This window comes from Cebus imitator, unplaced genomic scaffold (genome assembly GCF_001604975.1).
Source record: "Cebus imitator isolate Cc_AM_T3 unplaced genomic scaffold, Cebus_imitator-1.0 Scaffold106, whole genome shotgun sequence".
NCBI classification, from domain to species: Eukaryota; Metazoa; Chordata; class Mammalia; order Primates; family Cebidae; genus Cebus; species Cebus imitator.
Window position 1 is genome coordinate 3,489,777 of NW_016107421.1, and position 14,625 is coordinate 3,504,401.

Consider the following 14,625-nt stretch of genomic DNA (forward strand, 5'->3'; position numbering starts at 1 on the left):
AGAGACGGGGTTTCACCATGTTGACCAGGATGGTCTCGATCTCTTGACCTCGTGATCCACCCGCCTCGGCCTCCCAAAGTGCTGGGATCACAGGCGTGAGCCACCGCGCTCGGCCCGAGGTGTCTCGTTTTTAAAACCAATACAAAATTTATTTTGCCTGAACTCAGTTATAATAAAATCTTCCAAGTGCACACAGATGTACACATGTAAACACACAAATGCACATTATAAACATCAATTTGTCATTTATGCAAATGTTAGCATATTATACACACTGTTCTTGTTCTGCATTTTCACCTAATAATATATCTTGGCCGTCTTTCCTTGGTGGTACATATAGAGCTTCATGGTTCATTTTTTACAGGTGTATTGTAACACTTTATTTGTCCGTTCCCCTACCAAATGAGATTGAGGTTATTTCTAATCTTTTGCTATTACTAAGATTGTTGCCACGAATAAATGCATGCAAATATCATTTTGCAGGTGGTCAACATATCTGCAGGATAAATTCCTTAAAGTAAAAATACTGGATCAAGTGTATGCACATTTGTAATACTGTTAAACTTCCCATCATGGGTTGTGTCCATCTACCCTTCTGCCAGCAGTGTAGGCAAGGGCCAGTGTCTGCATATGCTTGTCATAGTGCATCTTGTTTGCCCGTGGCATGAGTGAAAAATGTAGTTATTTGTTTTTTTCAAGAAGCCAATACTGAATTTATTTTGCGCTTGCTCATCAACTCGAGCAAAATCTTCCAAAGTTAAAAAAGTACTTTACTGCCTATTAAGTCAGTCGTCATTTTTTTTTTTTTTTTTTTTTTTTTTTTTTTTTTTTTTTTTTTTTTTTTTTTTTTTTTTTTTTTTTTTTTTTTTTTTGCCTCAGAGCCAAATCTGGCCTGGTGTCTGTTTCTTTTTTCAAAATATAATTTTATTGAAGCATATAGTATACTCACCCATTTCAAGTGTACAATTCAATAGTTTTTCAGCAAGTATATCAAGTGGTGTTGCACTACCATAAATCAGTTTTAGAACATTTTTATCACCCCAAAATGATTCTCTCATTTCCATTAATTACTAATCCCTTTTCTCTTTCCTTCCTACACATATTAGTCCATTCTCGTGCGCCATGAAGAAATGCCCAAGAATGAGTAATTTATATAGGAAAGAGGTTTAATTGACTCACAGTTCTGAATGGATGGGGAGGCCTCAGGAAACTTAGAATCATGGTGGAAGGGGAAGCAAACATTCTTCTTCACATGGCAGCAGGAGAGAGAAGTGCTGAGCAAAGGGGGAAAAGCCTCTTATAAAGCCATTAAATCTCGTGAGAACTTACTCACTATCATGAGAACAGCATGAAGGTTACAGCCTGCGTGATTCAATTGCCTCCTAACAGGTCCCTCCCATGAAAAATGGGCATTATGGGAACTACAATTCAAGATGAGATTTGGGTGGGGACACAACCAAAGCATATCACCAAGCAAGCACTAATCTACTTTCTGTATCTACAAGTTTACTTTTCCTGGACACTTCATATAAATGGAATCATATAATAGATAGTCTATTGTGTCTAGCTTCTTTCACTTTGCATAATGTTTTTGTATGGCATAGTGTTTTAAGTTCATCCACATTGTAGCATGTATCAGTTGTGTGTTCCTTTTTAATTGACAAATAATTTCAGTTGCATGGACACACCACATTTTACTTATCTATTCCCCAGTTGATATGTATTTAAGTTGTTTCAAATTTTTGGCAATTATGAGTAATGCTGCTATGAACATTCATCTACAAATGTTTTTGTGTGGATGTATGTTTTCATTTCTTTTGGATAGAGTCCTAAGAGAGGAATTGCTAGGTCCTTTGGTAAATTTATGTTTAACTTTTTAAAACTGGCATGATGTTTTCCAAAGTGGCAACATTTTACATTCCCACTGGCAATATATGAGGGTTTCCTTTTCTCCACAGCTTCAACACCTATAATTGTCTTTTTTCAGTATCCATCCTCATGAGTGTGAAATAGCATTACATTTCAGTTTTAATTTTTATTACCCTAATGACGAATAATGTTGAACATCTTTTCATGTTCTTATTAGCTATCCATATATCTTCCTTTGTGAATTGTCTGTTCAAATCTTTTGCCTGTTTTTTGATTGAATTGTTTGTCTTCTTATTTGAGGTGTAAGAGTACTTTGTATTTTCTGAATATAAGTCCTTTAGCAGGTAGATATTTTGCAAATATTTTCTCCCAGTCTACTTGTATTTTCATTTTCTTAATGGTATCTTTTGAAGTGCAAAAGTTTTGCATTTTGTTGAGGTTCAATTGATCAATTTTGTCTGTCAGTGTAGTTTTAATTTACATTTCTTTTATATGTGTGAGGTTGATTGTCTTTTCATACGCTGAACATCTTTTAGTATGTTTTGAATTCATTTGGGTTTTCTTTTCTGAGAACTGTCTAGTCATATCCTTTTGCTTTTTTTTTGAATTGGATTATTAATCTTTTTCTTATAGAGCTGCAGGAGTTCCTTACATATTAGAAGAAAAGTCTCTTGTCTGTGATGCTCATCACAAATAATTCTCTCAGGGTGTCATCTGTCATTTCCCTTACTCAGGATAATTTTTTCCACGTAGGATTAAACAAATTTTGTGTGTGTGGTTGAATTTATCATTTTTTTTCTGGTATGATTCCTGGATTTGTACTGTGGTTAGAAAGGTCTTTCCGATTATGAGGTTATGACATATTTCTTTCTTAGCTTCCTTATTCCTTTTGTGTTTTTGTTTTATTTTACATGTAAGTCTTTGGTTTATTTGGAATCATTCCAGAGTAAGTATAAAGAATTAGGTATTTAATTTTCTTTCTTTTATTTTTTTAGATGACAACCTGGCTCTTCTTATACCATTTCTTTTATTTTTTTCTTTCACATTTGAGATGCTATCTTTATTATATACTAAATTTCCATATGTATTTGGGTCTATTTCTTGATTTTCTGTTCTTTTTCATTGCTGTGCCTTTTTAGTCTTTTGTCTGTGCCAGTGGGCTCCTAAGAATATGTTTTAATACCTGGCAAAGCTAGTTCCTCCTCATTATGCTTCATTTTCAGAATTCCACTGGTTATTCTTGGTTATTTCTTTCTACTTAAAGTTTAGTTTGGTCATCTTCCCTGCCTCCTCTCTGCCCAGTGCCTCAATATAATGCCATTGGTATTTTTATTTGTATCATGTTTATAGATGATGTTTAGAAGTCAAGGTATGTATGGTGTTGAGCATTCCCACCTAAGAGCATGGTATGCTTTTCCATTTCTTCACATCCCTCAGGAGTGTTTTAAGTTTTTCTTCACATAGAATGTACATTTATCATTAAGCTTATTCCTGGGCATTTTATCTTTGTATTGTTTCTGTTATAAACGGTCTCTTACATTATATTTTCTAGCTAGCTACGGTTTGTATGCACCACAGCTATTGCTTTCTACATATTAATTTTGTTATCCCCCATCTCATTTCTCACATTATTTAAAGTAGTTTTTTAGTTTATTCTCTTTGCTTTTCCAAGTATTGAACATATGTGAGAAAGGTTATCGTTTGTTGCTCCCCTTTCTGTATCTCTGTGCTCTTTCTCTTGTCTAACAGTGTTTAGTAGTTCCTGCGGGAGAATGTTAAATAATAGTAGTGATAGTGGCCATTCTTGTATTTTTCCTGACATTCATTAGTGGAAATGTTTCTAGTGAATAATTTAAGCATGATAGTGGGTTTTGAACTAAGAAATATTTTATAATGTTCAGCAAGTATCCATCTATTCCAATTTTGTAAAGTTCTATTTTTAAGTATCAAGAATGGATGTTAAGTTTGTAAAATGCCCCTGCAGCCTCCACAGTGATGAGCTTATGGTTTTCCCTTTTGGATTTTTAAATATGATGCAGTGCATTCACAGACATCCTAAACCCAAACCGTTCTTGCATCCTGGACTAATCACCACTTGATTATGGTGTTTTACTAATTTAATGTGGTGCTGGTTTTAGTGTGCTAATACTTTAGTTAAAATGTTTGTGTTAATACTAATAAGGGAGACTGGTCTGTGTTTTTTTGTGTGTGTTCGATCTTTATTGGGGGTTTGGCATCAAGGTTACGCTCATTTCATAAAAAATACTTGTATTATTTTTGTGCTTTATTAATATATATTTGACCCTGTATGTATATTGTTATACTGATAATGCTTGGCCTGCTTTCTATTCATACTCTGACTACAATGGCTACTATTACTGCTACTATTAATGTTACTAACAACTGCTAAGATTTTCTGAAGGGTTTCAATGTGCTGAACTCTGTTCTAAGTACCTCATGTGTGTTGTCTCATCTAATCATTACATCAGTACAGGAAGGTAGGTATTGCTAGTAATCCCCACTTATAGATGAGAAAACTGAATCGGGGGCTGGGGGGAATGAAGCTTGTCTAAGGTTTCAGATCTAGTGTGGGGGAGCTGCGATTTGTAATCATCATGCTATTCTGACCCTTCAATCATCTGCTTTTCAAGGCTAAGCTGCTTTGTGGTCTCCTCTGTTCTCTTTCAATGTGTTAACCAGACATCCTCAATTTTATTTTGTTTCTAGTTTTTAAAATGTTTCTCCTGGACAATTTAGATGTTCTGCCAACATTCTTAATTCTGTAATCACTACCTTTCTAACCGAACATAAAATGTGTGTGGATGCTTGCTATGGACTTTCAAGATACAACTTGTGTCCGGCAATTTAGCTGGAGGGACAACACCTAAACACATAAAAAAAAAAGTGAAATAACCCCAAATCAAAATGATAACCACTAAAGGCAGGGCTTGACAAACTGCCAAATAATAGGGTTGATATTTAGTGCTCATGGAATTCAGTGGAGGAGGCAGGAGTCCTAAGGAGGGCTGAGGCAGGCTTTGGGAGTGGAAGTTGGCTTCTGATGGAGAACTGAAGGAAGAGCACTTCCCATGTGCTTAACCGTGATGGCTCACGGAAGGGGCACAGGGAGGCCAACAGCAGGATCAGTCATGCTGAGATCGTGAAACCCTGAGCTACAGCCTGGTTTTTACTGTTGCAGAGACCTTCATGTTACTTAACTAATTCCCTGTTAAAGAACATCAGGCTGTTTTCTTTGTCAATGCAATAAACAAGGCAGACGTGAACAGCATTCATGGCAGGGGTCAGCAAATTATGGTGCACGGGTGAGCTCTGGCCTGCTGCCTGCTCATTTTTGAAATGAAGTGTGATTGGAACGCAGCCATGCCCATCATTTACATGTTGTCTATGGGTTCTCTGTTGCCTGTATTAGTCTATTCTCACATTGCTATAAAGAACTGCCTGAGACTTGGGTAATTTATGAAGAAAACATGTTTAATTGACTCACAGTTCTGCATGGCTGGGGAGGCATCAGGAAACTTATAATCATGGTGGAAGGGGAAGCAAGCGTGGCTTACATGGTGGTAGGGGAAAAAGAGAGAGAGAGAGAGAGAGAGAGGGCGCAAAGGAGGAATAGCCCCTTATAAAACCACCAGATCTTGTGAGAATTCATTATTACAAGAACAGTGTGAGGGAAACCACCCCCATCAGGTCTCTCCCTTGACATGTGGGGATTTAAGAGGAGATCTGGGTGGGGACACAGAGCCAAACCATATCAATGCCATATTGGCAGAGTTGAGTAGTTGCCAGCAGAGAATGTATGTGCCACAGCCTAAAATATTTACTGTTTGTTCCTTTCCAAAAAAAAGGATGTTGACTTCTGACCTATGGCAACTCCTCTTATTACTATTTCTTTATTATAAATTCCCCATATAGCATTTATGAGCAAAAGCACATACACATGAAAAGTTCAGATACTTATCTGGTCATGTCCCCCAAAAATGTCATGCTAATTTACATATCCAGTAGCAATGTATAAGAGTGACTTTTTCCTACATGCACGCCAACTACAGTTATTACAATGACTTAGAATTTTTACCAGTCCTATAGGTGAAAAGAGATATGGCAACATTACCTTATAAATTTATTTGCCAGTGAGTTTTAAAATTTTTTCTTATGTTAAATTCCTGTTCATATTATTTGCTTTCTGTCTTTCTTTTTTTTTAAAAAAATCAGGGTGCTCCAATTTTTGTTACTATTTTCTGATAAATCTTAATATATGAAAAATATCCATCATCATATATGTTGCAAATGTTTCCTCAGTTATCACACAACTTGAACTTCATTTGGGATTTTTTTGGGCCATTTTGCTATTTGAGTTTTATGTAGTTAAATATATGAGCATGGTGTTTGCCTATGGTGACACGCTTATGAAATTTTTCTCCAATTCAAACAATTTCTTTAGTAATTTGTGGTTTAACATTTTTACATGTAAATATTTAATTCATCTGAAATTTGTTTTGTATAATAAGGAAGACTTTACTTGATTCTGCCAAATGATGAGCCAATTATTATTTACTAAATAATATTATTTATTAGGCTGTCCTTCCCCATTTATTTGAAATGTCATCATTAGGCTGCTGAATTCTGATATATATACCTGATTCAGTTTCTGAGCACACTATTCTAAAGTCAGACTACTTGAGTTTGAGTCTCAGCTCTGCAACTTATTAAATGCGAATTTGAATTTCTAGTATGCTGGTTCACCATTTACAAGCTTGTTTCATAACATTCATGTGCATGCTTTATCTATTCCTTAGCCTGCCAACTTCTCAAGAGGAAGGACTTTTAATTTTCATATATAATTTGCAGATTTTTTATTTTCAGAGTTTGGAGAAATTAAATGAGTTGACTCATATAAAGTGCTTGCATCGTACCTGGCACAGAATATTTGTTCAACAAATGTTGTCTGTTTTTTTTGTTATCTGCCCATTCATTTTTCAGCATTGTGGTGTTTTGGCTACTTCATATCTTTATAATTTGTTTTATATCAATATGGAAAGTTTCTTATTATAGTTTTAAAAAAACTTTTGGAATATTTCCATGCATTCATTCTTCAGATACTTGAAAATAATTATGTCAATAAAAACTTGTTTTAATTTTAATTGGATTGCTTTAACTTCATAGAATAATGAAAATATAGTGTGTATTTCTACTTTATTGAGTCTTTTTATCCAGATAATTGTTCAGTCTATCCTTCAAGTTTCATTTTCTTCAGTGAGATTTTGTCAGCATAATTCTGGACAATTCTGTATAATTTGTCAATATAATTTCTTGTTAAATTTATTAGGTTTCCTACGGAGATAGGAATGATAAAATTATCACTTTAAAATATTTATCACTTCTTTTCTTTTTCTTGTTTAATTATTTTTTAGAATGTCCACGGAAATATTCACCAATAGTTCTGATAGCAATTATTCTTTTCTTGATTTTGACATTTTTGTCAACAGACTTAACAGTTTTATTTCCTTAAGAAAGAAAAAGTTTGGAATTTAATTAAAAAAATTAGAGACTATGTTCTCATGGCTATAAAACTAATATTATCTTTATTAAGAAAAACTAAATAAATATTATTTAACACTTACTATGCACTCAATTCTATAATTTTAAAGAATCGTAAAATAAGGTTCTTGCCCTCAGAAGGTTTATAATCTCATGGAGAAGATAAGCCTTCTGTTCTTTTGTTCAGCAAACATTTGTTGAATGCTTATATATGCAAATTAAAAGTCCTTCCTCTTGAGAAGTTGGCAAGCTAAGGAATAGATAAAGCATGCACATGAATGTTATGAAACAAGCTTGTGAATTGTGAACCAGAGTAATAGAAATTCAAATAAAATGTTGCATGTTTGGAGGCCCCCCCCTGCATTACAAGAAAAGTATCCACGTGAAGTAGTGAGGGGTAAGTGTCAAATGAGTGAGGTTAATAACACAGAGCTTTAGAGGAAGGGTTAGTCACCCAGGTTATGGGCAGTTGGGGAAAATTTTCCTTAGGAGATAAGATAAATTGTCCTTATCGATTTTCACGTGGACAATGCCTCTAATGACTCATCACTGAGTATAATGCAAATCTTCTCTTGGTTTCTATGCTAAATACTGTGAGGCTAAGAAGAATTTTCCTATTCCTAGTTTATGAAGACATTCAAAAAATAGTTTTAGATGTCAGTTTCATCAAACGCCACTGAAGCATCTTTAGAGATGATCAAAGGTGTTTCACTCAAAGAACATTAATAAGGCAAGGAGGTGGGCCTTGACAGGGGAGCAGGCGCTAAGCAGAAGAGCGCCCAGAGCTCAGGAAGAGAGAGCATGGCACACTCAAAGGAGCAGCCGCATGAGCCGGGAGCACAGGTGAGTGGACTGCTGGAGCCAAGGGCCTGCCAATGGCGAAGGGCGTAGAGATGAGAGGGAGAGGGTGGCTGGGACCAGAACGTGAAGGGCTCCTGCAGTTGAGCTACTCAGAATTTACTAAGAAAGTGACCTTCACACATCATCACATCTCCTTCAAAGATAAGATGGGAAAAAAATGAACTAACTTTGAATAAATATGAAAGTGTGTTCATTGCTGAACACCCAAGAGTATTTCCATGTAAATATTTGTAGGAAAATAACCAAAATCTAATAATGCTATAAACTCATTAATTTTAAAGTTTAGAGGACTGTCACTTGATATATTTACATTTTATTTCTCAAGCATATTTGTACCTGTTGTGTGGTCTTGTTAGAAAAAATAATAGCTGACCCTCCTTCTTCAATGTCAGGGTAGTCAGGAAATGTCCCGGTTAAATTCCTGCAGAAAGAAAAAAAATAGCATATTAAAATAGAAATGAAGTCCTCCCTTGTTATACACCCAATTTAATTGATTTGCTTATGTTCATTTAAATGACTGATGGTCATTAATGGTGGGGGGTTCCCTGTAGATCAAGAGCCAGGCATAGTGTCTTCAAGAAGCAGAAGGGACTGATGACATTCAGTAGCAGGTTTCCTTCCTTTAGAGAACTGTTAGTCTGATACAAAGATCTCTCTTTAAAACAGATTGTACTTTTTTCCCTCCTTTTTCTTTTTTAATGTTGAGATGCTGTGTTTAAGAATGAAGACAGAAGCACAAATCATTTCTTCCTGTTTAAAATTAAGGATAAACACAAGATTTTGAAACTAAACAGAAGGACGGAGTTGTCGAGATTACACAATTAGTAATAGTGTGTGAAATACACACCCATGCTTTAGGTTTTAGTTAAGCCTGAAGCCCTGTGTTTTGTGGGTTCCAAATAGTATTATTTTTCCGTAACCACATAATTTCTACATTAAAAAAAAGCAGACTTTGAAATTTAATGTTGAGAATTTCAGAAGGAATAGGTAGGTAATATTCTTAAGAGAAATGGACTTTGACATGAATGTTATATTTACTCTACGTAAGGCTACCTGCCAAGTTAGTCCCATTAATTCACAGTAGTACAGAATCTGAGGTTTAGAGGTGACCACCATGTTTAAAATGACTCTTAAAAAGCTGGTTTTCAAACTTTTGGCCTTAGAAGCCCTTTATATTCTTAACAATTTTTGAGGATCCCAAAAAGTATTTGCTAGATGAGTTATAGCTATTGATAATTTACTGTGTTAAATATTAAATTTGGCTGGGCACAGCGGCTCATGCCTGTGATCCCAACACTTTGGGAGGCTGAGGTGGGAGGATCACTTGAGTCCAGGAGTTTGAGCCGGCAGTGAGCCGTGACTGCACCACTGCACTCCAGACTGGGTGACAGAACAAGATCCTACCTCCAAAATAAACAAATAATTAAAGCTTAGAGATTCATAAAATATATATTTTAGTACATTTAAAAATAAAGTAAGCTCATTTATGTTAACATAAATAACATTTTATGCATAACGAATATAGTGTCAAAACTAAAAGAAAAAACTAGCGAGAAGAGTGTTACCACTTTGCATCTTTTCAAGTCTCTTTCGTGTCTGGCTGAATGGCAACTATCCAGATGCTTGTATCTGTTTCACTCAGCCTGTGGAAATCTGTTGCCCTGGATGAAGTATAGGAAGAAAATCTGTCCTCCCATGGATGAGTTAATAGAACAAGAAGCAGTATTTTAATATCCTTTTTAGCTAACTGTGACTATTCTGCTTTGATCCTACACCACAGCTAGACGAGTCATAGCTTCCTCAAGACCAGCTGTGATGTGGAATCGGAACCTGTATCAACGAACTTTCCCTCCCTCTGTCACGTGAAAATCCCTGGATCTGTCTTGTGCCTGGAACAGGCCTCTGATCCATGCGTGATTTTGTGGCCTCAGCTCAAATTTTACCATTGGCAACAACCACTGTCTATGGTTTGTTCTTCTTCGGGTTCACTGGATTCACTTCTGAGAAAAAATCTCTGCAAAACCCAAAGTCCAGAGTTTGTCAGTTGTTTTCTCAAGGGAAAGACGATGTTCCAGCAAGAAGCGGCTGGTTCAGTCTGAGTCTTACCCCCTCACAGGATTTTCTTGGAGACAATCTTCACGCTTCGCTGTGCAGCAGAAGGGATTTATGAGCACTTCCGATTTTGTGATATAGAATGTTAAAAAGCTAGGTATTTCAAGGGTCAAGTCTGAATCATATTACTTTTTACTGCATCCTCAAGAACATTGTCAAATAAGATAAACGTTGAAGTAAAAATAATAATTTTAAGTTCCGGGGTACATGTGCAGGACGTGCAGGTCTGGTACACAGGTAAATGTGTGCCTTGGTGCTTTGCTGCACAGATCCACCCATCACCTTAGTATTAAGCCCAGAGTCCATTAGCTATTCTTCCTGATGCTCTCTCTCTCCCAGTCCTCTGCCGCAACAGGCCCTACCCATGTGTCCAAGTATGTTGATCCCCACATGTGTGTTGTTCTCCTCCACGTGTCTGTGGGGGACGCATGGTTCTCACTGTCCTCACTGTTCAGCTCCCACATTTAAGTAAGAACATGCAGTGTTTGGTTTTCTGTTCCTGCATTAGTTAACTGAGGATAACGACTTCCATGTCCCTGCAAAGGACATGATCTCGTTCCTTTTTATGGCTACATAGTATTCGATGGTACCACATTTTCTTTACCCAGTCTATCATTGATGGGCATTTGGGCTGATTTCATGTCTTTGCTACTGTGAATGGTGCTGCAATGAACACATGCATGCAGGTATCTTTATAAAAGAATGAATTTTTTTTTTTTTTTGAGACAGAGTCTCACTCTCTCACCAGGCTGGAGTGCAGTGGCACAATCTCGGCTCACTGCAACCTTTGCCTCCTGGGTTCAAGTGATTCTCCTGCCTCCTGAGTAGTGGGGATTACAGGCACCTGCCACCATGCCTGGCTAATTTTTTTTTTTTTTTTGTATTTTTAGTAGAGATGGATTTCACTGTGTTAACCAGGATGTTCTCAATCTCCTGACCTCCAGATCTGCCCACCTTGGCCATATGGCCGATGCGGATATTGGGCCCCAGATGCTGCTTGTCCACAAGACTCATGTCTCAAACCTTGTTAAACTGAGCATGCTCAGTCTCAGACCTGTGCATCTCCCAGCCTGGACAGGGCTTGGAGAGAAACCATGAATACATTAGGACTCAAAATGAGAGCACTGCTTTCCTCACTCCCATGCACATTATTCTTCCAATGGCCACTTTTACAAGGAACCCCATTGCATAATTTTATTTTCATATTATAAAGCTTGAGTGTTTTTGAGGACTCTAAACAAACACAGTGACATGTGAAAAAGCTAAAAAGAATTTCTAACTTGGAATTCTTACTTATGGAACACATCAACTGTCATACTAAAATTTAATAATATTACATTATCGTGGTGCTTTTTGCAAAGATAATATTAAATATTTTATTTTATTTATTTACTTATTTTCGACAGCCTTGCTCTGTCATTCAGGCTGGAATGCAGTGATGTGATATTGGCTCACTGCAACCTCTGCCTCCTGTGTTCAAGTGATTCTCGTGCCTCGGTCTCTGAGTGGCTGGAACTACAGGTTTGTGCCACCACGCCCAGCTAATTTTTTTTTTGTCTTTTTAGTAGAGATAGGGTTTCACCATGCTGGCCAGGCTAGTCTTGAACTCCTGACCTCAGATGATCCAGCCACCCAAAGTGCTGGGATTACAGGCATGAGCCAATGCCTGGCCTATTTTTAATAGATGAACATCCTTAGTTTTCCTATGTCATGTTAGTTTATATAATAAGTCATAATCTGAAATTTAATTAGCCTTATCCTTAAAGAAAGAAAAAATTGTTTTAGGGTACACATTAAAAACATAAAGACACATGCACACCTATGTTGACTGCAGCACTGTTCACAATAGCAAAGACTTGGAACCAACCCAAATGCTCATCAATGATAGACTGAATAAAGAAAATCTGGCACATATACACCATGGGATACTATGCAGCCATAACAAAGGATGAGTTCATGTCCTTTGCAGGGACATGGATGAAGCTGGACGCCATCATTTTCAGCAAACTAACACAAGAAAAGAAAACCAAATGCCGCATGTTCTCAGTCATAAGCGGGAGTTAAACAATTAGAACATATGAACACAGGAAGGGGAACATCACACACTGGGGCCTTCTGGGGGACTGGGGGTCTAGGGGAGGGATAGCATTAGGAGAGATACCTAATGTAGATGCTGGGTGGACGGGTGCAGCAAACCACCATGGCACACGTATACAAACCTGTGTGTTCTGCACATGTATCCCAGAGCTTAAAGTATAATTATATATATATGTATAATTTGTATCTAGAAAGTGACAATATGCCTGATAGCTCTTTATCACACATACAGAGACACACCCACACATGCTTGTGCAAACACATGTGTGTGCACTACCCCTTTCCTGCTCACTGCACTCCATCTATCCCTCCTACGGGTAGCTAGGAGGCCTCTGTTCCCACAGAGGTTGGACCCCTGCTGTTCAGTGTTCCAGGACGCCCTGGGTTCACACTGACTGAGTCTCTCCTTGGCCCCTTCCCTGTGACTTGGCTACTTAGAGCATGCTAAGAGAGACAGTATGAATTCTATTTTATATTCCTGAGACTTCAGCCCCTTGGCAGTTGGAATTTCCCCTCCCCCCATTTTCAGCTGTGTTCCGGGTACAAACAGGACACACTCTGACACATCCTGACTGGGCCTCCTCAGAAACGAGGCACTGCCAGTCCCGCTCCTGCTGTTAACTGTAAGGAAGCTGCAAGGTGATGAGGGTTTTGTGATTTGTGCTTAGCACGCTGCATGAGGTGTAAAACCTTCAGAGGAGAGAGGGGTGATGATCACAGACCAGGGAATGGAAAATATTTGGCTCTCACAATGGCTCTGGTGCAAACAGATGGCGTCCGAGGCACTGACTGCAGGTGACAGCCATCTGGGGACTTCCCCAGGAGTAACTCAGGACCCTAAATTACACGGCGTCAGGAAGATAGTTCATTTGGTTAAAAGTGGAAACCGAAGTCACTGCTTTTTGTGGAACCTGATTTCTCTGAGCCACCCTCTTGCCCTCATGGGCACGTACCCTGTCTTTGTTTACTCGGGGTACCAGGCCCCTGGAGAGGCATAGGTTGTCCTTTGGACGCTTGTACACACATGTTCACCAACTGTGGTGCCTGGAACACACACGTGGAATGCCTGGAAAACCCTCTGCTATGCCTAGGGCTGACACATGATGTGGGCATCCATAGTATTCAAACAAGTGGAATTGCAAAATGCTGGGCTCTGGGCCCCGGACAGGCCCTGCCAGCCACACACACCTCAGGGCTCAAGCGCTGTCCACAAGTGTCCCAGGGAGAGGAGAGAGGATAGCCACCACCTTCAAGAGCCGATTCATCCCCTTCGGACCCGTCTTGCCACTTCCCCGACTATGGATGCCGGGCATGGGGTCTCTCAGGCCCTTGGCATCTCCCACCTCATGCTTCTGGGGACCCTCTCTTCCTTCCATGCCTCATCCCAATTGGACACTCCCCCACAGATCTGCAGGATGCTCACATCTCACTCATTTAACAAACATGCAGCTTTCTGAGCTCCCAGCCTCCTCCAGCGACTCTCTCATCCCTGTCTCCTTCTCACCCTGACTCCTCAAGAACTCTGTGGTCCCTGTCTCCATTAAAGTAGCTCTCACAGGGGATGATGGGCTGTGCTGTGCCCCCTGCCCACCAATAGTCAATAGTCACATGCAGATGCCTCAGCTGCCAATACCTCAGGGTGTGACCAGGCTGGACTGCAGAGGTAACTGGTGGAGACCCAGCCGCGCTGGAGTAGAAGGGCTCCATCCAATAGGGCAGGTGTCTTTGTGAGAAGAAAAAATGAAGGGAAGATGCTGTGAAGAGAACCTGGGAGCCGACGAGGAGAGAGGCCTGGACAGAAAGGTCCCCAGTGCCAGAAAAGTTGGGGACCGCTGTGTTACAGATCTCCTCGTCTCCTCTATGAGAGTGTCAGCTCATGTTTTAAAACGATCACTCCTACAGAGGAGTGTACTCCCTACAAAAGGCTCCAGCATTTGCTTGTAGGTGACTAAACGTTAACTAACGGCGCGGAAACTCCTGATAAACTTACAACGGTCTTATCAAATCAGCTTTCCCAAACTTTCTGTTCCCGGGTGACCTTTGCCTTTCTTGTTTCTCCTCTTCCGTTTCGTTCTGTAGGTTTGGGTGAAATGAGAGAGTCCCCACACAGATAGTCCAGGTTATATT

General features: G+C 38.8%; 1 protein-coding gene across 1 annotated transcript in view; it reads right to left on the reverse strand.

Annotated features, from left to right (window-relative positions):
* IQCA1 (IQ motif containing with AAA domain 1) overlaps nt 1-14,625 on the reverse strand; it is a 181,221-nt gene that overhangs the window by 102,878 nt on the left and 63,718 nt on the right. Inside the window, exon 7 of the mRNA XM_017537737.2 lies at nt 8,626-8,710. Within this exon, the coding sequence (XP_017393226.1) occupies nt 8,626-8,710 (85 nt within the window). The remainder of the gene's footprint in view (nt 1-8,625; nt 8,711-14,625) is intronic.